This window comes from Cheilinus undulatus, linkage group 9 (genome assembly GCF_018320785.1).
Source record: "Cheilinus undulatus linkage group 9, ASM1832078v1, whole genome shotgun sequence".
Taxonomy (NCBI): Eukaryota; Metazoa; Chordata; class Actinopteri; order Labriformes; family Labridae; genus Cheilinus; species Cheilinus undulatus.
The window spans coordinates 27721142-27745742 of NC_054873.1; the positions used below are offsets into that span (position 1 = coordinate 27721142).

Sequence of the window (24601 nt, forward strand, 5' to 3'; positions counted from 1 at the left end):
AAGCCCCTTTGTAAATTTCTACCTGACCCTCTACTACAAGGCTCTACTGTTCAGCACACTGCAGACTCTGTCTTACATATCAGCATATGATAAATATCTTAGATTGTAATAATTTTCCTTTGCCTTTAACACGTTTAGGTTTGCATAGTCCGATTTCTCCAAGTAAGCTAAATGGGATAACTACACGTAACGAAGACTAATACGTGCCCTTTCATCCAGGTAGACCTATTTCTTGGACGTCAAGCTCTCATCCTTATTAAATTGATCATCGTCCCCGCAGGTGGAACTTTTCTAACTGAAGGGACACCTTCACTTATGGTGCAAGGGTATCTAATGCCCAAAGGCATTCTGGGAAAACTATCAAGATTAAGAGCTGATTGTCAAATAATTTGAGAACAATGACAAAAAAATATTTAGAGTGATTGAGTAATATTGAGTAATATTCACTTAGAACAATAATGTGTTTTATCAAATCAGGAAAATACAAATGATTATGTTGGATTTTGAAGTTAAAACAACTTAACCCCCCCCCAACGTTTAACTGTTTGCTCTTACAGTGTATTTAAATGGCAGTACAGCCCTTGTAATCAAGCGTTTTCCTTTTGACTGGAAATTTAAAAATTTTAAGTTATTAATAGACTGTCCTACGAAAGGGTCAGATTCTTTAATATAGCCAACCTTTTGTATAGAATTAAAACAGTCTATACGTCATATCATTACGATATGTATGATGTATTAATGCCTCAATATATTTTCGACGTCTCGTTTTCAAAATGCGAATATCATTTAAAACGATTACCACATTCTCAAGACTCAAACAGTGCCCTTCAACTGTTTTGGTTGGTTAATTTCCGAACGGCCCTTTAGCCTCAATTTCCCATAAGGCAATGCGGCAATCGTCAGAATGTTGTTGCGGAAGTGCCGGTGAACGCGCTCTTGATTCTTCTGTACTCCAGTCAGGTGCAGTCCTTCTCTAGTCTCTCTGTTCGTTTTTAGTAGTCACAGTTTACTCTGAAACAGAGTTATGGCAGCTCTCAAATATGCAGGTATGGACGACACAGACAGTGACGACGAGTTACCTCCTGGATGGGAAGAGAGATCTACGAAAGATGGTTGGGTTTACTATGCCAAGTAAGCAAAATCTCTGTGGTTTCCTTTAAATATTAAAACAGCACAAATGCTTTATGAAAGACGTAGGATTTACTCTCATTTACAGCCTAAATACGAAATTAGTGTTTTAGTCTGGGGCTAGCATCGTTTGCTAGCTACACCAGTTTATGCTGTGATACAGTATCTGAATTGCTAACTCGAATTAAAGTATCAAAGCTAACATAATGGTTTGATGACAGCTTTTAAAGGAGAGATAACGCTGTTCAACAATTCTTGGAAAGACTATTAAAGTGGTCTGTTTGTGATATTGTTGCAGCATCTGCTGTACTGTAACTCAAACTGTGGAAGAGAGGCTGCCTGTGTTGCTGCCTGCACAATCGTCTTTCATTGATATGATAGACATATTTAAGTCAATACAACAGGCTAACTAACTTTGAATAATAGCAGTTGTGGATGCTTCATGTTTTTTTTTTTGGAGGAATCTAATTTGTCTCTTGCATTCAGCTCTTTTTCTGCTTTGTTTTTATCATGTCTGATGCAGTTATAATAGAGTTTGCATATTCAGTAAAGCTACTTTTTCTCTTTTACAATATTTTTTGCTCCTTGGTCTCTCTGATCAGTGTCATAACTTTGCACAACAGTTTCACCCTAAACCTCACGTGTTCTATGATATTTAGGACGGAGTTGCTCCAATGACTTCTCCAGGGACTCCTTATGGACTTTATATCCATGATTTATTTCACTTTGATTGGGCAAACATCATTCTTGTCAAAGATTATAAAGATGGGGTTTTGTTGACAAGCCTCCTAATGCACCATAGATGGAGGTGTGTCTGGACTGCATGCAGGCCAGGCTAGTACTCGCACTCTACCCATGCTGTTGTAACCTGTGCAGGTTGTGCTGTGGCATTGCCTCACAGAAATAAGCAGGGGACCTCCCTGAAAAAGATCTTGTCTGGATGGTAGTATATGTTGCTCCAAAACATACATATAGTAGGTTTTGGAGCAACATATACTACCTTGCAGTATTGATGGTGCATTCACAGAAGTGCAAGTTACCCACGCCATGGAGCCCAATAGTATACCTCTACACCATCAGAGATGTTGGCTCTTGAACTTTGTATTAATAACAATCTGGATGGTTCTTTTCCTATTCAACCCAGAGGACTCAGCCACCATTATTACCAAAAACAATTTGAAATGTGGACTTGCCAGACCATAAGACACTTTCCCACTGTCTCATGAGCTTGGGCCCAGAGAGGTCAGCGGTGCTTCTGTATGTTGTTGATAAACAGAGTATTCAGAAAGTATTCAGAGCCCCTTCACTTTTTTCAGTTTTGTTATGTTGCAGCCTGATGCTACAATTGTTCACATTTATTGTTTCTCTCATGAATCTACACTTATTACCCCATAATGACAAAGGGAAATCAGAGTTTTAGATATTTTTGCAAATGTATTAAAAAGAAAAAATCAAATGAACATAAGTGATTCCCTTTACTCAAATCTTTTACTCAGTACTTAGTTGAGGCATCTTTGGCAACAATTACAGCCTCAAGGCTTCTTATATAAGACACAACAAGCTTTGCACACCTTGACCGGGGGATTTTCTACCATTCCTCCTTTGAGTTGAGTTTGAGTTGAGGCTTCAAGTCAGGGCTCTGGCTGGGCCACTCCAGAACTTCAGTCCTTCAGGTGCTCTTTTGCACTTGACAAGCTGGCTTTCATGAGTTTTCCACTGAGGAGAGGCTTCTATCTAGCCACTTTACCATAAAGCCCAGATTGGTGAAGAGGTTCCGTGACAGTTGCCCTTCAGCACACAGGATCTGTGGAGCTCAGTCAGAGTGACCATCGGGTTCTTGGTCACCTCTCTTACTGAGGCCCTTCTCTCCTGATTGCTCAGTTAGGCTGGGCGACCAACTCTTTGAAGATTTCTGGTTGTGCCAAACTGCTTCCATTTCAGAATTATGGAGGCCACTGTGCTCTTTCAGTCCCGTAGATTTTTTGTAGGCTTCCCAACATCTGTGCTGTGCAACAATCCTGTCTCTTAGCTCTGCAGGCAGTTTCACTTTGTCATTATGGGGTAATAAGTTTAGATTAATGAGAATAAAAATGATTTAAACAATTGTAGCATCAGGCTGCAACATAAAAAAATTTAAAAAATGAGGGGGGTCTGAATACCTCCTGAATGCACTGCATTGCTTTCACTTCACATGAGAAACTCATATTATATGTGCAGCAATGCACTGTGTACACTGGCAATGGATTTCAAAAGCGTTTCCAAGCCCATGGTGTAATATCCATCACAAACTGATGCTGGTCTTTCATGCAGTGCAGTCAGAGGGATCAAGGTCATGTTGGTTTTTGGCATTGCCCTTACATGCAGTGATTTCTTTAGATTTTCTGAAATTTTGGTGATATTTTGGACTGCAGATGCCAAAATCTCTAAATTTATAGCAGTTGCACGTTAAGGAATGTTGTTCATAAACTGTTGTTCAAAGACTATTTGCCCACACAGTCTTTGATTAAGTGGAGGACCCTAAGCCATCACTGGCTGTGAATGACTGAGGCTTTCATGAGTGTTCCTTTTATATCCAATCATGGCACTGTCACCTATTACCAATTTACTTACTTACCTGTGGAATGTTCCAGGTGTTTTTGAGAATACCACAGCTTTCCCAGTCTTTTTTCGCCCCTGTTCCAATTATTATGGAGCATGTTCCAGGCATCAAATTCAAGATTTATGTTAAAACAAACAAACAAACAAAAATTATTAGTGTGAGCTTTAATTTTCTTTCCTTTGGGCTGGACTCAGTTGATCATAGGCTGAAAGTGATTTGCAAATGACTGTATTCTGTTTTTATTTACATTTTAAACAACTTTTTAAACCAGTGGAGCTAGGGTTTGTATATAATGACTAGATGTCTTGTATTATGTTTGCGTGTATGACTACTTGTTGTCTGAAACTGTGTTAATTTTGCTGCTGCCTTTATGGCCAGGACAGTCCTGTAAAAGAGATGAACAATCTAAATGAGTTTTTCCTGGTTAGATAAAGATTAAAAAAAAAAAAAAAAAACAATAACATTTTGCTGCATGAGTTATCAAATGTGTTTTCTTCTCTTTATGTATTTAATATAAAATTAACCCCTTATAGACTGCTGACAATGAGCCTTTTGACTATTTCTGATGCATTTTTATGGCATAATGCTGTCCAGGCTCTTTAAATAGATACATGAGGATTATTTTTTCTAATCTTTCTTTGTTTGTGCACCAACAGCCATGATGAAATGAAGACCCAGTGGGAACATCCAAAGACAGGAAAGAAAAAGAGATGTGCTGGAGGTTTGCTTAATTCACTTATTTCCCGTATCTTCTGTGTATTTCAGTCTGCTTAGGTTTGTTTAAAAGGCTTAGTTAGCTTTTTTTAGATATGCTGTCTTATTATACAAGTGCCCTCTCTGTGAAGTACCTAATATCCTGATGTATTCTGGTCTGGATGTTAAAGAAAGTGTATTTTCCTCTTCCACAGATTTACCATACGGCTGGGAACAAGAAACTGATGAAAAAGGACAGACAATTTATGTTGAGTAAGTGGATTTATTCTTTATTTTTGTCAAACTGGATATGCTAGACTGTTCTAAACAGAATAATGGCAGTATGATTAATGTACAACTGTTCTGTCCCCTGTTATTTTCAGTCACATAAACAAGCGGAACACGTACTTTGACCCACGACAGGCTTTTACTGTAGAGGATGTAGTGGTGAAGCCGAAACGTTACGACGGAAACACTGCTGCTCTAGAGATCCTGCAGGGTCGTGACCTCTCTGACAAGGTTGTCCTCATTACAGGCGGCAACTCTGGTATAGGTGAGTTTCATAAAAATCTTTTCCGTTGTACCTGTTTAGCAATCTGGGAACCCATGGTCCATAACGTCCTCCTGAATAGCACCAATTAATTTGGGATTTACCATAAAATCCGAATTACAGAGTGTGTCAGTATTAGGTAAATAAAGTTGTATTAAAAGTGCAGCTTACACTCTGAATTGAATGGTTCTTAAAATGACTGGGTCCTGAGTGTCCTAAGTAAACACATCATGATACAGGTTTGTAAAATATTAAAGTGAAGCTCTGTCAGGTCTTTTCTCAAGAGAGGACAACAACTTCTAAAATATTGGCTGAATGGAAGTCAGCTCGATCATTTCTGATGCTCCTCAAGTAGTCAGAGAATGCAAACACTGATTGGCCTTCATGTCACAGCATCAAGCAGATGTTTGGCCTGAGTTGAAATGTTTGATTAAGAGCAGACTACTTACATGTCATTTGTGTGCAGTGTCCAGTCTGTTTTTTGCACTTTGCACAAACTCTTTCTCCTGTACACTCCAAATCCTGCTGTTATTGGCCAGTATAAATGAAAGCCAGAACAATTCCCCATTCTGAAAATCTAGACTTGTGTATAGATTTTACATTCTCATGTAGGATTTGCAAATAGAGAGTACCAGTTTAGTTATGTCCTGTTACATTTGGACCTGTGTGTGTAGTCAAGTGTGTTTCTTCCATGCAGCCACTAGATGGTGATGTGGTATCAGGCTGTAGCTGTAAGTCTGCGTGATAAGAGCGTCTCCATGAGTCCCCATCTCTCCACATCCAGGCATTCATCAACATTAGTCCCCAAAATGATACACTTAGACTCAACAAATCACTCCTTAATACTGAACATGATTGTATTGAAGTTCATTAGCGGGGCTGAATTGGATGTCATTGTTAACTGTAATGAATGGCGTCCATTTGTAGCCAGCAAATGCATGGCTCACTATATAATGGTCTGGAAACAAATGTATTTCCTCTTTCTTTTGGTTTAAATTAGTACGAGTAGCAGCCATTTGTTCAGACTCACTGCTTTGTTGGGGAGAGATAATGACAGCATGAGGGAAATCAAATAAACATAAAATCGTTAATTGTCTTTATATTCAAATCCTTTATCGCAAGGAAAGTCACAGCAGTGTAATTGCTGTGAATGTATTACGAGATGCTGCAAGCAGCGCTGTAGTGGATAGATTTACATCAGCCTGGGGACCTTCACTGAGCAGAGATGTTCGAGAACTTAAATGCCTTCCTGACCTTAACATTGTCCCATCATTCCTTCTCCTTCACTTAAAAATATACTTCATGATAACTTTTAAAGAAATGATTTAAGTTTGAGTGTTTGAGTTTTCTGGAAAAATCTTTGTCTTGTTGGATTTAAAATAGTTGCAAAACAGTCAACAATATGAACATAGAGCTTAGTTAAATCTGATAAAAGGGATTTTTTTCTTTTAAGCTTTTTACTAGTGAAATTTTTCAGTTATATAAAGACACAAAGAACAAGTATAGTGAAGGAAAGTAATAAGAACAACTATGGAGGCACGCCAGTGTAAAATTTCTCACTCTGAGTTTTAAAAGAAGCACAATATGATTTGTGACACATGGCCAGTGGTAACAGCTATGCCATTAAAAAGCGGTTGTGTGTTTTTTTCAAGACAGTCTCATATTGATGTATTATGATATCTGATTAATTGAAGGATTAATCTATTTATTCAGTGGAACTTGTACTTTTTACATCACATCATGCTTCATTCTTTTTATTGCAGGCTGACATATCCCATTGTTTTCTTATTTTATTCTGCTGTCAGCTTCTTCTTTGACCAATCAGCTTCAGCATCATTCATGCCATTAGCACTACTGTTAGGATTGAAGAAGTAGTTTCACCGTGAATCCAATCGGTGGAATAATCTGTTTTGTGCTGCATTTTTAAAAAATTTAAAAATCACTGTTTGGCACAAGAAATTCCATAATTGTATCACATAAGTCAGGGTGATCACTGGTTCATTGCAGACTTTCCTCTCTGAGCTGCACAACCACCCTCTGGTCAGAAAAGCCACCCTGATCACCGAGGATCTCTCTTGTCCCTTCCACCAGTCTTTTCAGTTGCTGCCATCAAGCGAACGATAAAACCCTTCATGCCCTCTGCAATATTCAGCCTAAACAATATAAAATAGACACTTCACAACACTTGTTTTATCAGTTGGTACTTTTTAACTTTTTAACCTACCCATAGGCGGAGCAAGGGGGTGGCTTATGGGGCTCAAGCCCTAAATGTTTTCTTAAAAGCCCTTAATCTTTCGTGTTGGTGAAAGGTTGCTTCTGTATGCTATGATGGACACATGCAAAAAGAAATAAGTGATAAACAATTGGGCCTTGCTGATCACAACATGGATATTTGATTCTTAAAGCCAAACATAATTAAAAATCTGATCTTTTTTTTCTAACATTAACTTATGCACTTACTGCAGCATAAAAAATACTTTTAACATTGTTCTAAAACACAATTTTAAGCATTCTTGTGAATGAATCAATATCTGTATATTGCCTTTTTATTTTCTTTGTTTGAAAATGCATTGTTCCAGGTGTAAACTGCAAACTCAGCACCAAATTCCTTCCCTGATGCAAAGTAATTTAACATTTTTATGAGGCAGAGGTGAAAATGATTGAACTTCAACAAGGTTTTTCATGATTTTAGAATGATAAAGACACTTGTAGCGCAGTAGTTGGGAAAAATGTATTTAAGCACCAACATTTTTTTTTTAGCTTGAACTGCGTCATTGTTCCCCAGATGATGCATAGATTTCAATTCTAAATATGTGTTTTAAAATGTGTAAAAATAGTGCATACAACTGCCAAATAAGCAAAACATATCTGGGGAATCGGTCTCCTGGACCATCCTTTGTTTGAGCTTAGCCCCAGATATTTAACATGTCTGGCTCCACCTCTATCCCTATCAATTTTATGCTTGGACTTGTGTGTTAAATATGTTTTAAACATGTTTCAGTGAAAGTTTTATTTATTGTTTGGGCCTTGTTAAAGGAGTTGTCTATCACATCTGAGAAAGACAATAAAGATTATTCATCTACAGTATATATCTGTAATATGCATTGCCATGCTGATATTTTGGTCCACCTCAAAATCTTCTGTTTTCACAAGAGATTCAACTGAGGTTAGAGTCTTCCACCTCTGGAGTAATAGATGCCAGTTTCTCCTATTTGGACTAGATGATCATAGTTGTCCATCTCTGGTTGACTAAAGGTTTCTAAAGCAGCTGAACTGATATCAGACGAGAACTCATGCAACATTAATAATGAAAAATATTCAGATATATGCACTCGCACCTGATTTATGTTGTGAAATTAACCAAAATAATCTTTTAAATAGAAAAACATGGTATAATACTAACAAATACTAGTAGTGGCCATGTACTAAAATATATAACCAATAAAGATATTCAAGTCAACTTTATTTATATAGGACAGTGTAAAACAACTATGGTGATCCAAAGTGTGTAACAAATGTACAACAAATATACAATACAACAAATATGCAATACATTATACAATGGAAAAAACAGAAAGGAAAAAGGACTGAGAATCTTACAAATCAATTAAACACAAACGTTGTGCTTACACACTGAGTCCATGCCAGGTGTGCCCACAGAAATGACAGGGCCCCTTAAAACCCAGAACAAGCCAATTCCAATCAGTATTTAATTATATAATCCACAGATTCTAGATTTTGTTGTAGGTTGTTGCGGAGGTCAGATATTGCAGCTTGCTCCCTTTTCTGTCTAATTTCCGTCCATCCCAACTTTTGTACAAATTCTTGCCTGTCTGTTCACCATCCAGCTGTTAAATTCAAATGGCCTCTACTTAATATAAAAACCCACTTATTTTTCAAAGAAATCAGGGTTTACATTTGAAGTAAGCTATATTTTCCAAAGAAACATAACTAAAATGTGTATTTCTAAATATGAGTGAGTGTTTAGGCCAAAGGTAATAGGCTATTTGTTTATCCTTGCTTGAATTTAGGATAGACCATTTTTCTACTGGGCCCCAGAAAAGTCTTCACTCTTTATTGGCGATGATGATGAGGGTTAAGAGGGCTACATGAAACCAGTAAAAACATATTTAATCCAAATGTTGTAAATGTAAATATTGAGTTGAATGAGTTGCACTGAAATAACTAGTGTTCACCTCTAACTTCCATAAAAGTAACAGTCCAAATCGTACATTATTTATGTATGAATACTTTTTGAATTTTCAAAGAAAGAAAGTTTTCTAGGGATCACCTACTTCTGTATTCTCTGCCTTTTACAAAACCAAATGTTTTATCTTGACTTCCTAAACTTGAGCAAGGAAAACATGAAAGCTCTCTTGTCAATATCACAGGATGCTCTAAAAATTTCTATGACAGTTAATTCTAATTTGATATTTAAACGACATTTCCTTTAGATGAAAGTTACATGAAGCCCTGATGAAAGATGTGAGTTTTGCTGTTATTTTGACCACAAGAGGGCACAGGAGGTCCACGCTGTCGCTACTGCTGAAGTCTTACAACATTGTCTTATAAACTGCTTGACATGTGCCTTTTTTAAGTTAAAAAACTATATAATTAAAAAGATAATCCATATTTAGGATTTGTTGCGATGTATTTAGAAAATGAAAATGTGTTCATCTGAAAATAAAAGCAGCTTTTCTTTAAAGAAAGCATCAAATCTTCAGCTTCAACCCACAGGCATTTTTATGGTGTGTGAATGCTTAATAAACCCATATTAACATAACCTTTGTTTTACTCGACCACATATTAAATATGCAGCAGCCATAATTAACTGTATTCTAATAGTAATTGCTACTACTCGTGTGCTCCTTTGACATTCCTCTATTGAAATGTGGTAATGCCAATTGGTTGGACCCACTTAGCATTTTAATGGCATCAATAGTATTTTAATCCAAGTGTCAAGGCTATTTCCATTTTCTTCACTGCTTCTTTCCTCCACAGGAAATGTGACATTTTTATTAGTAATGGTGGGATATTATTTAATTAGCAAATTTACATTCTGCCTTTGATTTAGTTCTTAATGCACATGAACATGAAACAGCCACATATATGAGTTTATTTATGCATGAAATGTCACAGTGTGTGCTCTCCGTGTCCAGTCCTGAAGCTCTATAGCAGCAGTGCTGGGAGGGGATACAGTAAATGCAGTTTATGTTGTGATCACTGCGCTCAGTTCACAGCATTAGTCTTCCTCTCTCTGCTTCTTTTGTAAATTAAAAACCAGTACACACTCGAGTGGTATTTTTAATTGTGATAATGGAAACGAATGATCGCAGCCTTGTTTTCCCCGTCTCTCCCCCCTCTCTCGCTCCCCTTATCTTTTAAAGGTTTTCTTACTCTTATAGACCTGTGCTTGTACACCTGTACCCCTGCATTGATTCCTAAGCGGCTTTGACCCAGGCCTGAGCCTCCTATCCATCCCCATTACACACTCCTGCTCTAGCCCTAATTCCCCTCCTATCAACTAACCTGCAGGTTATTTACTGGCCAGGGGTCCATGGAACAGTTGTCCTTAAAGGGGGCATTGTCATGAGATGTCAGGCACCCACTGACTTTAGAGAAAAAATACTTTAATTCCTTACAAAAGGAATGGCCAACATTGAAGCAAACTCTAGATCGCTAGAGAGTTTCATATCAATGCCATCAATCTGCTTCTGTCCACAAATAAACACATGCTTTATTTCTTCAAGGGTTGTATAAAAGCACTCAAATGTGCACTGCTAAAGTTGTCAGATAGTTTCAAAATTTCATTGAGACATTTTGATACCCTTGTTTTTAAACAGAAGAATCTCCCTTCCATTTTTCCATCCACAAAATTGCAGGCAAACTCCTGCACTCTGTCAAACTTGTACAAGTTTGTTGGCAATCTGTACCAAAATAATGCAAACGTCTTTGTGCATTGTCAGTGTGCACAAGTTTGCCTGCAGCTACTACAAATGAACAAATATGGAGTGTATTATGCTCATTGTAGTACTGATCTTTTTTTGATTTTACTAGTATGATATTGAAGTTAAGAAATTATCATGGTGACCATCATGCATGTTAATTATCTTTCTTTTTTTTGAGGGACTTTTTTTTTTGCATTTTTTTCTTCTCATTAATTGTCTACTTTGAAAGAGCGAAAAGTTGTGGAGATGTTTACCAATGTGTCGTTATTGAACGACATATCCCTCTTTATAGAACGAATGGTGTTATTCAGCAAAGAGATGCATATTGCTTTAAAAAAGGGAAATGGTGATATTAACCCTCCGGTAACTTCACTTCACTTTCGTAATGTTAAGGACATTAAGGAAAAAATGTATTGCTTGTGGGTTGTTTTTGTTTCTTTTTTTTATTTTGGATATAATCAGAGCAATGTACAGTAATAAAAAGTTATAAACATTACCATGTTTTTAGTTTTTTAGCAAAACAGTGAACATTGTCTCTGCTCCGAAAGAACATTGTAATAAATCACGCTTCCATTGCAAATCAATAAGACCCATTGTTCTTAATAGAGGTAAAAGATGCTAAATAAGTAAACAACAATGAAAATCGGGGGGGGGGGGGGGGTCTAGTTTGGAGTCAAGGTTGGGGAGGAATTAAAATGGTTAGTAAAAAAAGTTACATTTTTGAAAGCTTTGTCAGAACTGCCTTTCACTGTTAAATTCATCTTTTCTAATTTGAGAACACAACATCTTTCAACTACAGTGATATCATTCCAGAATTAATTGCTTTTGTTTGTTGAAAAATGCTTAAGGGGAGGAACCTAAAAATATTCACATATAAAATTGTGATATTGGAAAAAGTAAATTGCACTGAGATAAATTTCCCAAATCGTTCAGCTCTGCGCCCAGTCCTGATCAAAACGACCAAATCTTGAGAATTTTTATACGTAAACCCTGAAATACCTGTTTGATAACATGGTGTCCCTTTTTCTGACTTAACTAAAGAAAAAGTAAGTATTTTATTGAAGTAAAGACGGGGTACTCTGGGATTTTTTTAAATCACAGTATTGAATATGTCAAAACTAAGGAACAAAACTAATTTTGATGCTTTGTGCGGCACCTTTTAAGGCCATTAAGGTCTAAAATGTCAACTTCCAAATATGACTATAAAAAAATTTAGTATATTCCCTTTCTATTCTTCTCACATTATTTTTTGTTCATCTTCATCCCTAATTCAAAATTCCAAATATTCAAGTATTTTCAGGATTTTAACTCCAGAAATGCCAGTTTGATTACACGAGTTCACTGTTTATAGAGAAAACACACATTATATGTGAACTATTTTTATTTTTATAAATGAAAGGAGGCTAGGGAAACTTTGTAAACCCACAGGCCTTGATAACTGGATATATATAAAAAAAATCTTTCATGAACAGGGTTCCTGCAGATCCTTGAAAAGGATTTCAAATTTAAGGCCATGAAAAGTCTTAAAAAGTCTCTTTTATTCCAGTGAGAGGTTTTAACTTTTCGAGGGCACTTTGTCATGTCATTATCCAATCTTTGTTTTCGAGCCAACCTTAAACGATTTTAATCATTTTCACGTACTGTTGCACAAATGTTCTCCATAATTCAGGGAATTCAGTGGTGGATGTTCTCTGAAATTTTCTGGAGGACCCCTCTCTGATTTTATTTGACTAACTGTGATTTCATAAACTCTGTACTGTTGTGAAACTCCAGTCCAGTTCTCTAACACCTGGGCTACCAGATGTTAAAGAATTGGACTTAAAAATCCTTGCGGCCCACCCTTATTTTAAGAGGTCTTCCTGGGCAAAACCATAAATCTGCTTTTCAGTAGTTAAACTGTTTAGAATCAGCTCAGCAAATCTGCAAAAATATGTTAGAATAAATATCAACATACTGTTCTTGATAGAATACACAAATTACATGTACCTGAAATCCTCAAATTTGGACATTTATGACATTTTATAAACAGTTCATTAAATCAGAAAATTCAGTCCTGGTGTACCAAGGAATCTCATGCCTTTTCATTTTTGACAGTTTAGGCCAAAAATGGTATTTATTTTTCTCATTTCATGACTTATAAAGGTCTTAAAACATCTTTAATTGGAGTTTTAACAGCGTGTAGGAACCCTGATGAAAACAACAGTATCATCATTCTATAAAACAGGCATTTACAGGGTTAAAATCCTGAAACTATTTAAATATTTGGCAGTTTTGATTAAAAGATGTAATGCCCAAAAATATTTTTGGACACAAAAAAGAGCGGCAACATTGCCCCAGTGTTGCTGTCTGTACACTGGCCTCCTGTTCGCTACAGGATTGAATGAAATATTGTATTAAAGCTCTTCATGGATTTGCACCACTTTACTTGTGAGAGCTACTTCATGCTCCATCCAGAGCACCCAGGTCTGACAACCAGCTGCTCCTGGATGTGCCCAAAACAAGACTCAAACCAGGGGAGATGGATGGTTTTTATTTATTTAATATTATCTGTTATCTATGATGTAGTCTTGTTTCATGTTTTGTCTTTAATGCTGTGAAACACTGTGATCTGTGTTGGTTGTTTTAAATGTGCTATATTTTATAGTGAAAACTGTCCTTAAAGACATACATTTGTACCATTAGAAAACTGCAAAATAAAAAATGCAAATGACTTATCTGGACAAACATTTTCTTGATAATATAGAGGAATGAAGTGTTATTATAAAATCTTCATTGCTGCAGTCATCACTCTACGTAGATGGTCTCTGTTGCTGCTAAGCTATCTGTAAAGTATTCTCAGCCGTCCTCTAAATAAAGAATTAAAGAAAGGAAAATCAGTCTTCACATAACTGTTCTAATCTTAACACTCCAAGACTAATAGTGTCAGCCCTTTCCAAAAATAGCTTTTAGCTCCATTAGTTTTGTGTTTACCTGCACACAGTCATTTTTGCCCTCTGACATTCCTTTTGGATCAACATACATGTGTCCACTCTACCTGGGGAACAGTGTCAGTCTCCCAGGTGTCCCAATGTCAGCAGAACATATGTTTAGCAGCGGTCAGACTCTCTGTCTCACTAAAATAAAACATTCAGGTCGCACATCTATCTTCCATTTGCTATTTATATGACCGAACAGAACATCTGACCTAGGATGGAGAACCTCCATCCAAGGGTGACGACACGTTTGACACATCTGCTCTTCTGTTTTTAGACTCGGCTAAAGTTTTTAAAGCTGTGACATATTTTATTATTTAGTTTATTTTTTCGTATGTTCACAGTGTAATCTGAACTTTTTGGCCCTTCTGTGCAGCTGCTTTTCTCAATCTATATGCATGCATTACATCCCCACATGATGTTGTTTCTAAGGTACAGGGTCGACGCAGGAATCAGATGCGGGAAAGACTTGGGCTGTCCGGATGGGGAATAGAGAAGGATTTGTAAAAAGAGCGCTCCATAATGTTTGGGGATCTCTATTCATCGTCTGTGCAGTGTTTTAGGACTTTGAATGTTATTCTTATTCATGAAAGACTAACATTGTTCTATGTTTGTGTTGATCCCGGTGTTGTGTTGGGAGGATTAAGTGTCAGGCCGGTGCTCTCCTCTCTCTGGATGGAGAGATCCCTAAGCATATTCAGTGAGTCGCAGAGCTGGGGGAGCCTCTGTGCGCAGATTAAACCCGTAGCCGAGCTTTGTGGCTGATCATTAGATTGAGGCAGATTTGTTAAGCATAACTGCCATTAAATTGGCTGCAAAGCTCCGGTATTTACTGCACTGCTGTTTATGAATAAGGACCCCCTTAAAGACCCGCGCGCTGATGCGTTAAACCCGAGCCTTCGTAAGGAGGGAAATGCATTATTCATAGTGGGAGGAATTAGATGGATAAAAAGATGTTCCTGGTGAGGGTGGCATGCAGTGCCTGTGTGTCTCTGAGCATCTCTGAGTGGCTGCGTGTGGTTTAGATGACATCCAGAGTGCATCTGTGTTTATATTCACACATCTGATATCCATCTAGTGTGTGCGGCCGGCCTGTGTCCTGCTCCGTCTCCTCCGTGTCAGCTGGTACACCAAGCAAATCGAAGCAGAGCCTTATTTTTCCTTTTTTCAACGGGCATTTCATGTCCTCTCTGATGAATGTGTTTATTGGCTACGTAATGAGAAGCAGTTCTGGTTGGTTAGTCAAATTATTTAACTTTATTAACCTTGGATGAAATTTGCTATGCAGACCCAAACTGGTGTAACATGCATAGAGTATTATGCTGGAGGCCAGAAAGGTTCAATAATGATTACAGCTTTAATATAATAGAAGTGAAGTGGTTAGAGAGAGAGGATGGAATGCATATATGTACTGAAAGGCTGTAGGTAGAATAAAATGAAAGGGTCCTGGGTTATTGTGTGTAGTCAAGTAGTTTATAGACCTTTGAGTTTACAGTCTGCAGATGATGAGGGGATGAAAGTTACATGATGGAGGAAATTTTTCATGACAGTGGTGAGAAAAGCCCCAGTGCCATGGGGGCGTGCATGTATGGGCATCTTGGGTCTGTGCCTATCCTGCATTCATGTGTTTCTTTAAATATATATTTTTTGTGAGATAGACAGGTAACGCCGGCTGCAGAAGGAGCTGGAGTGACCAGTGCGATTTGAGCCTGGGACGAGAGATTGTGTAGGGACTCAGAGGTTGACACCGAGGGTCAGAGGAGAAGGAGGGGGAGGGGTACCAGATAGGGGCTGCACTGATGGTGAGCCAGCAGTGGGGTTGAGAAGGGGAAAGGGAAGGTAATAGAAGCACTCCAGTCCTCTGGCCCGGAACAGCTCAACCTTGGACGGTAATTACCAACCATACATCCCACTTTTGGGGTGACATCTCCCTCCTCTTGGACTAATGGAGGAGAATTAGAGGGGATCTTAAAAGTCAGAAAGAGTGGGGGGAGTTGGGCTGTTTCTCACTTCTTGGGACAAGAAATACACAGCATCTGCAGGAACATCACTGAGGCAGGAGTTAGGCCAACTGTGTTCACCTTTTCACTTTAGGGACTTTCTGTTTATTTAGCTGTAAGATGCTTATCAATGAAAGGTTTTGGTAACACTTTATTTGAAGTTTTATTCATAAGACTGACATTATGCTGTCATAATCATGACATGACACCTGTCATTAACATGACTAGGGCTTCATTAATGTTGCCATTAAGTGTCATTAAGTGTTATTCGCTAAATTATGACACCTTTACCGCAAATGTCAAGTTATCATGATTATGCCTTCCGAAAAAATGTCAACTTTGCGGTAAAGGTGTCATAATTTAGGGAATGACACTTAATGACACTTAATGGCAACATTCATGAAGCCCTAGTCATGTTAATGACAGATGTCATGTCATGATTATGACAGCATAATGTCAGTCTTATGAATAAAACTTTAAATAAAGTGTTACTAGTTATATATCATTATATTAAAGTATTTCATTATTTATTTTTATTCTACAAAGAAAACAAATGTCTATCTTCATGTACACAGCATTTTTAAAAATGTACATTATAGGGATTTTTTTTCTCTGAAATGTCAACATTGATTAAATAATTACTTCTGCTATGTTTTATAACAGCGGTTCCCAAACTTTTCAGCCTTGACCCCCCAAAAAACGGCATCAGAGATCAGGGACCCCCATCTTCCCTTGAGGGGGATAAAATGCATGATATTGCACAAAGCATTATGTGCAGAACTTTCATTTTAGGTAATTTTTGTAACTTTTATTTGCATTTGGGCACAAATATCACTGAATACCTACATTTTGATTTTAATTTCAACTCATTTAACATTTCATTTAAATAATAGATAAAACGTATGATTTTAAATCATATGAAATTTCTCTTAATCTTATGGAAAGCATCCCACGAACCCTCATTACTGTCTCGCGACACCCCTAGGGGTCCCGACCCCCACTGTTTTATAATGCATATTTTTAGCTTACTTTCCTAATTTCAAACATTTCCAACAGTTTTTAAAGGTAGACGGTTCCATAATTTTTATAGTGATAATGGCTGAGTTCTTGTCCATTATAGAGCTGCCATGGCAGACGTGATATGTATATCCTTGCATTGGATGTGACTTCAAAGATGACTACATCAGCAATCAGGAACTAGAAGCTGCTGTTCTGTTGCTGAATCTCATGCATGTTTTGGCAGCTCACCTGTGATGAACTATACAAACATACATATTCTCTGCATTCTGTCGCACAAGCTCTCCCATAATGTGGAACTCCATCCTGACCTGACCGTGTGCTGCTCACCTCCAGACACCTTTTCTACTTCTCCTTGTTTTGAATTGAGGATTCCATTCAGTAAAAGCTAGACTCCATAAGGGTTATTTACATCCTTGTTTCTGTGGATGCATTTTACATAATGGCTTTTCCTGCTCACAAAGCATCCAGAGATTGCTCTCACAGTGCAAACCGGGAAGGACACTTTTAAACCGCTTTTCACCCCATCATGTGAAATTCATGTATGAAACAAAAATGCTTTATTACTGTTTGGCATATACACCTTATGGAGTGAATTTACATACTGTATGTTTGGAGCAAAATAGCTCTCCAAAAATGTAATTGGTAAACTGAAAAATGAATAAAGATGGATGAAAAATAAAACAAGTCAAACGACTGTCACACAACTCTAACAGATTAGATCACCAGCAGAAAGTATTGACCGTATAAATCAGAACAAAGGAAAGCCATCAAAGCCTTAAACAAAGGCTTTTACCTTTGCACAAATATACTGAACTCAGCGGTTTAGGAAAAATAATTGGCTAAATTCAATTTACATAATTTTTCAGGATTTTTAAAAAAGATTTCTGAGGGGCATTTTCAGCCTTTATTTGGATAGGATAGCTAAAGAGAGACAGGAAATGTGGGGAGAGAGAATGGGGGAGGATGTGCACCAATGGGAAGTCAAACTTGCAACTTGTAGCTTCTGTACATGGGGCATCTGCTCAACAAACTGAGCTAAACTGACACCTCAAAATTGACATATTTCTATTTACATTTTGGCAGTGCTGGAGCCACCTTTCACAGATAGCAATATCAGGGCCACATGCATTAGCTGAAATTAAATATAGGATTTTTAATGTAATAGGATTTAGGAATATAGGTTTAAAATAAAGTAAATTGTAGCATGAGATATGACCTTGTTTTAAAATGATGGGACTTAGGAAGAGACAGTGCATCATGGGACTTGATGGAGGGGGGCTGTGGATTGCTTATGATTGCAGAACCCTCAATTAACCCTAAAATTTACTCCCAACAAACCACCTAACAAATTTTTGATGCATAAATGAGGTTGACTGAACCAAATGAAACCAGTCAGAGATGCTCAGACATAAACATTGTAATTAACAGTCACATATTTATTATCTTTTATATTGTTTTAGAAGTGTAACACACAACATATTTTTATGTTGGACATTACAGTTAAAGAGCCATATAATTCATTAGGTTGATGTGAAGATCTGTGCTGCTCACATTCAGCTCTGTGAAAAGGGGATTATGGGAACTTGCCATGTTTACCCACAGGTCTTGTAATGATCTGAATTGACTTCTGTTCTCCCGATTGTACCACAGAGCTTATTTTAGTTAAATGCCTCTTTGGATGCAGATCAAGAGAGAGGAGGAGAAGGAGCAGGCGGCTCCGTTTGCCAAATAAACACGTTTACTGACGAGGCTGGTAATGATCTCATTACATTGAGCCAATACACCTGTGCTGGGGTGGGGGGGTGGGGGTGGGGATCCGGAGAGGGGCGGCGGGCCAGGGAGGACAAACAAAGCGTGAAATCACTAAATCACACTCATTATTGGGGGATATCAGCAGGGCCAAGATCCTAATGTACCATGAAGAGCATTCACTGCTTAATGGACATTTTACACTATTTTTTATGCATTTTATACATTACAGTAAAACACTTTCTCAACAATAGCAGAGCCACTTACTGTATTTTTGTGATGTTGTGAATGTTCAGATTGGACAAGCACACAATCATCTGCTCTAAGTGGACTGGATTGTGTTATTTTTCTCTGACTGCACACAGGCTCCTGTTTTTCATACCATATTTTTGTCCGGTTAGGCAGAAGAACTGGGTAAACCTCCCAGCCCAGCGTAATATCCAGGCTTTGCATGTGTTGTAAAACAGCTTATGGCATCTGTCGATCCTTCAGAGCAGTAGAAACCCCCTGTCTGACCCCCATCATGTTCCAGCATCAGCGCACAATGCTCAAACACTCTCATTGTTGTACACCTGACCAGGAACTCATTTCAGCGTGGCCCTCTGTACTGGTAACACGGCTGCGAGGGCGGGGAGTCTCTGTTACAGCAACGCCACTCTCGTTATTTCACAATTAATGTCAAGCCCTTGTTATTTGTCATTGGAAATACATAGCTCGGCTGTTGCTGCTGTTGTTGCTGCCATATTCTAATTTGTTCTCCATTATGGAAAACACTGGTGTCGATTAATTTCACTTTCATGGTTTGTACACACAACAAGTGAGTGTGAGCTGTTGTTGTTGTTGTTGTTTTCCAGCAGCCTGCACTCTTGTCCAATTTATAAAAGCTATAGAAACGATTTTTAAATGATGGCCAATGGTCTGGAATCCTGTTTTTAAACATTCTTTGATTCATGTTTATTTTACCTTTTTTTGTATCTCTGCAGTGAAACATCTGTATTAATCTAAAAAGTGACTGTTCCTATATTCTAAATATTTTTAAGTGAGGTTTTACAGTATCTCAAATATTTCCTAAAGTTTCAAAGTCAATAAAATTCTTAATTTTTAGGATTGTAACAAGACATGCCATATTAGGTTGTGAGTTCAATTAACCAAACTCACCTCTGTGACATGGACTTGGACATGGACAAACTTTTCTTTAAGTGGTAAAATACTTGACCTTTAAAGAAAATTATTTTTTAAATTTGAAGATTCTAACAGTTGAACTGGGATCCACATCTGAGTCTGTTAGCTAGATGCTAACACATAATGGAAACTGCTGTTAACATACTGACAGATTTAGCATTGCTTGGTGCTAATTTTTATTTTGGAAACGATCTACAGTCCTGGACGAAAGTATTTGCACCCCTGGAATTTTTCCAGAAAATACACCAATTCTCCCAGAAATTGTTGCAATTACAAATGTTTTTGGTATACACGTTTATTTTATTTATGTGCATTGGGACAGCACAAAAAGGCAGAAGAAAAACATTTGATATAATTTTACACAAAACTCAAAAAATGGGCCGCACAAAATTGTTTGCACCCTCAACTTAATATTTGGTTGCACACACTTGGGGAAAAAAATAACTGAAACCAATCGCTTCCTATAACCATCAACAAGCGTCTTACTCCTCTCAACTGGAATTTTGGACCACTCTTCTTTTGCAAACTGCTCCAGGTCTCTCAGATTTGAAGGGTGCCTTCTTGCAACAGCAATTTTGAGATCTCTCCATTGTTGTTTGATTTAGATCCGGACTTAATGCTGGCCACTTCAGAACTTTCCAGCACTTTGTCTCCAACCATTTCTTGGTGCTTTTTGAGGTATGTTTAGGGTCATTGTCCTGCTGGAACACCCATGACCTCTGACACAGACCCAGCTTTCTGACACTTGGCCCTACATTGCAGCCAAAAATCTTTTGATAGTCTCCAGATTTCATGATTCCTTGCACACAGTCAAGGCACCCAGTGCCAGAGGCAGCAAAACAACCCCAAAACATCTATGAACCTCCACCATGTTTGACTGTAGGTACTGTGTTTTTTTTTACTTTGTAGGCCTCATTCTATTTTCTGTAAACAGTAGAATGACGTGCTGATGTCCACAAAGCTCTACCTTAGTCTCATCTGTCCACAAAATGTTCTCCCAGAAGAATTGAGGCTTACTGAGGTACATTTTTGCAAACTCCAGTCTTGCTTTTTTATGTCTCTTTGTCAGCAGTGGGGTTCTCCTCGGTCCCCTGCCATAGTGCTTCATCTCATTCAGATGACAACGTATGGTCCGAGCTGACACTTTTGCACCCTGAGGCTGCAGGACAGCCTGAATTTGTGTGGAAGTTGACTGAGGATGTTTATCCACCGTTCCAACTATCCTGCGTTGCATCCTTTTGTCGATTTTACTCTTCCGTCTACATCCAGGGAGATTAGCCACAGTTCCATGGGTTATAAACTTCTTGATTATAGTTTATTCAGTAAAATAGATAATTTGTTAAAATAGTTGGTTTCTTAGCACCTCAGTTGTGTCTCTGGACAGTACCACTTTCTTCTTCTTTTGTCATTTTTTTCAAAATCAGGCATGTATAAATTAATGGAAAAGTTCTGAATTAAGGTAATATTTACAGGAAATCTTCAGTTTTTTTCTTTTAAATCATGACTGAAAATTCAGAAAACATTCCCTGCTTCCCCTCATAAGATGAGAGTTAAGTTTGAGGAGTTTTAGCTAGAACCATGTCGACATGGTTTGGAAATATCGACAGATTTTTGCAAAAATCAAATATTGTACATCTCTTCAAAACACAGCTGCTCTAAATTTGTCCATGCTTACTGATGGTGAAAATTAAATTTCCTTCCTTTTTTCTCAGAGCAAAACAGCCTCCACAGATTTTTGGTTATACTCTTTTATTTTTAACATGCACATAATTATTGCTTTTTTAAACACATTCAACCTGGACATTTTCAGGGTAACTCACCAAAAAAAACATCTAGACTGGCTTGTTGACACTTGCCCCTCACAGCAGCAAGTTTTCCTGCAGTTTTCCTGCAGTTTTCCTAAGGACGAGGAAAAGTTTATGAAAATAAAGTCCATCAAAACAACAATTTGTTCATTTTTTTAGATTACATAAAACCCTTAAGCTTAGTTTTGTTAAAATAAAGATGATTTTAAGCACAACACAATTTATAAAATATGATCTAATTTTCTGTGATTTCTATTAGAGATTTTCAATCATCTCTTAAACTAAAGATATTTTTTTAATCTGCAAAATTAACAATTTTATTTACTAATGTTCAGAAAGACAAATCTATGGTATGCTACTCAGCAGATTTTATAATATTAGCTCAATAAGAACTGCAAATACAGCCCTCAGGATTCATAGCACATGTTTATTCCAGACGTCACATTGTTTTTATTTTCATTTCCATTCCATGTGAGTAAAATGATCTGGGCTCACAGCCACAGTCTCCTCCATTACACCTAATAAGGTGTCATATAATTTAATTCCATGCTTCACTTGTCAGAGAGGGCTTCCAATCCGACTCCAATTTTGAGTTTTAATAGATATTAGTCCTTAACACTCTTCTCACAATTAGGCCTCCCACTTTTCCTCTTAATGAAAATCAGATTAAGACATATAATCTAATTACATTTAATATTAATCCACCCTCTGATAAACTCTGCCTCTCAGACCCTCTTTGCCAAAATCAATTATTGCACCCGTCTCTTTGCCGATCAGTGCAGACTCTGGTTTGTATTTACTGTAGAGGTAGGACTGAAACATGTGACTCCTCTCTGTGCCATTGAACTTTTCCACGATACTTTGACAGATAATAAATGTCAATGGAAATAAAAATACGTTGAAGGGGAAAAAGTGAATCTCATAAATTAATTCAACCTATGGGCTGAAACGACCCATTTAGACTTGTAATTTAGAAATGAACTTCTCTCCCTCTATCTTCAGTTTTTGTCACTTTTATCGTGGCTACATGATTTGGATGGAGCCATGAAGAAGTCTCTGACTGATAAATTCTGTGTGTATCCACGGACCTCGTTACAAGGGAGAGAAGTCCTTATCAGAGGCCGTTTGATGTGCTGAAATATCACACTGAGGTTCAGTTTGAATGTCATGACTGTTCGATTGCTCCCTGTATTATGAGCCTTGTTGTTCATTATTACTGCCATCACTGTTTAATTAGCATCATAATTAACAGCAGAGCTCCCTCCTTCTGACCCAGCATGAAAAGAGTTGTCGTCTTAAGAACTGGCGGTCAGATCCAAAACTTTATCTAAGACGAGAGGAAAAGTCTATAATCGTAATAATTCAATCAGTTTCATCACTTCAGAGAGAAATGATTAACTCTCTCCACCAGACCACTGGGTTACTCAATGAAAGAAATTATATGGAAAATTGATAGGGATTTTAACTGGCACCCCAACCCCCCACTACCATATTAGATTCAACCCCTGAGAATCCAAGTTATCTTCAGAAAAAATATCTTTGAAGCATTGCTCGCTCTTATTCTTTTTCTCCCCATGTCCTTGTCTGTCTGTCCGTCTGTCCATCTATCTGATGGTGTTTCAGGCTTTGAGACAGCCAGATCTTTTGCTCTTCATGGTGCCCATGTGATCCTGGCATGTCGGAACCTGTCCCGGGCCAGCAAGGCGGTGAGCCTGATACAGGATGAGTGGGTAAGTGGGGAGATGGGGCCTAAAAATAAAATCCTTGATTTCTTCACACCAAACAATTTAAACAATTTCCTACACAAATGGTAACAAAATGACTCAAAACAAGTTTTGCTCATTTGATTAAATAACATAAGTATAAGCTGTAAATTTGTCTCTTAAAATGCTCTATGTTAGTTTTAGAGGGGTATTTAGAATAGGAATAATATGAGGAATTATACCGTGTTTTATTGTGTCAATTTTAAGTACAAAGTTTACCTTTGTTATTTATATTAGCCCTTTCCCCTTACAGGTGACAGAGATATTCAACAAAAAAGGTAGAATGGGGATAATCATGTTAGAATTGGCTATGTGTAACGATCTATCAATGTATATGGTTATATCGATTGGTTGATAGATTATCTAATCAGATCAAAAGAAAGTCAAAGCATTGATCTCCATTGTTACATTCAAGCTACGCTTTTATTTTGAAATTCCCCCAACACACCTGTTGACAGTGTCCACCAGCGTCTGTAACCTGCTATTGGTAGCAGCAGCTGTTTAAAGTTAGCAGCTGAGGGAAAAAGGATATTCACCCCTCTCTCAGCTGTGTGGAAAGATTTCAGACAGAGACTGCACAAGATATGACATTTTTCACAGATAAAAACCGCTCTCATCTGATTTTAACTGAAGTAGCACAAGTGTTGTCTGATATAGACTGTACGGATAAACAGAGAGGGAAAAGTCTGCTGCTTTATGCCACCTTTGATACACAGATTGGAGTGTGATGTCGCACGTTAGATTTATAATGAAAATATAAACTGTCTGAACTCAACGTGGTCCAACCCCCTCTTTCTCTCTTGTTATGAAGCAGCTCATCACATGAGTGCACGTTGAAACAAAACTTTGTCCGAACCCTTCCATTTATCAAAATCAAGATGGCAACAAATCAAAAATAATGTACATTTATCACTACAACATCACACGCCACAGATTAAACCTCATTCAGATCTCACAACAAAATACAAATGCACATATGCTACATTAATAGAGCCTTACGTTGAGTATGCTGTATTATAAAACCTACATGTTTTAAAACAAATGTCCATATTAGGTTGCTAATTTAAAGGTAATCGGGGCCTCAATTTAAAGTAAATAGACATCATTTACAACATTGAAAAATGTTACTGTAGTGAAACGCAGGTCTTTGTGGTTTTTTTTTTTTTTTTTTTTTAGAAACATTTTTATTTGG

At 37.5% G+C, this 24601-nt stretch overlaps 1 protein-coding gene across 3 annotated transcripts in view; it reads left to right on the top strand.

Annotated features, from left to right (window-relative positions):
* Positions 1 to 895: 895 nt before the first annotated feature.
* wwox (WW domain containing oxidoreductase) overlaps positions 896 to 24601 on the top strand; it is a 212348-nt gene continuing 188642 nt past the window's right edge. For 2 of the 3 annotated variants that reach the window (XM_041796233.1, XM_041796235.1), the window contains exons 1-5: positions 923 to 1131; positions 4384 to 4448; positions 4636 to 4693; positions 4804 to 4973; positions 23270 to 23376. In XM_041796233.1, the coding sequence (XP_041652167.1) occupies positions 1025 to 1131; positions 4384 to 4448; positions 4636 to 4693; positions 4804 to 4973; positions 23270 to 23376 (507 nt within the window). In that variant the 5' untranslated portion in view covers positions 923 to 1024. Of the gene's footprint in view, positions 1132 to 4383; positions 4449 to 4635; positions 4694 to 4803; positions 4974 to 23269; positions 23377 to 24601 lie in introns of all 3 variants that reach the window. The other variant, XM_041796234.1, reaches the window with a different exon arrangement.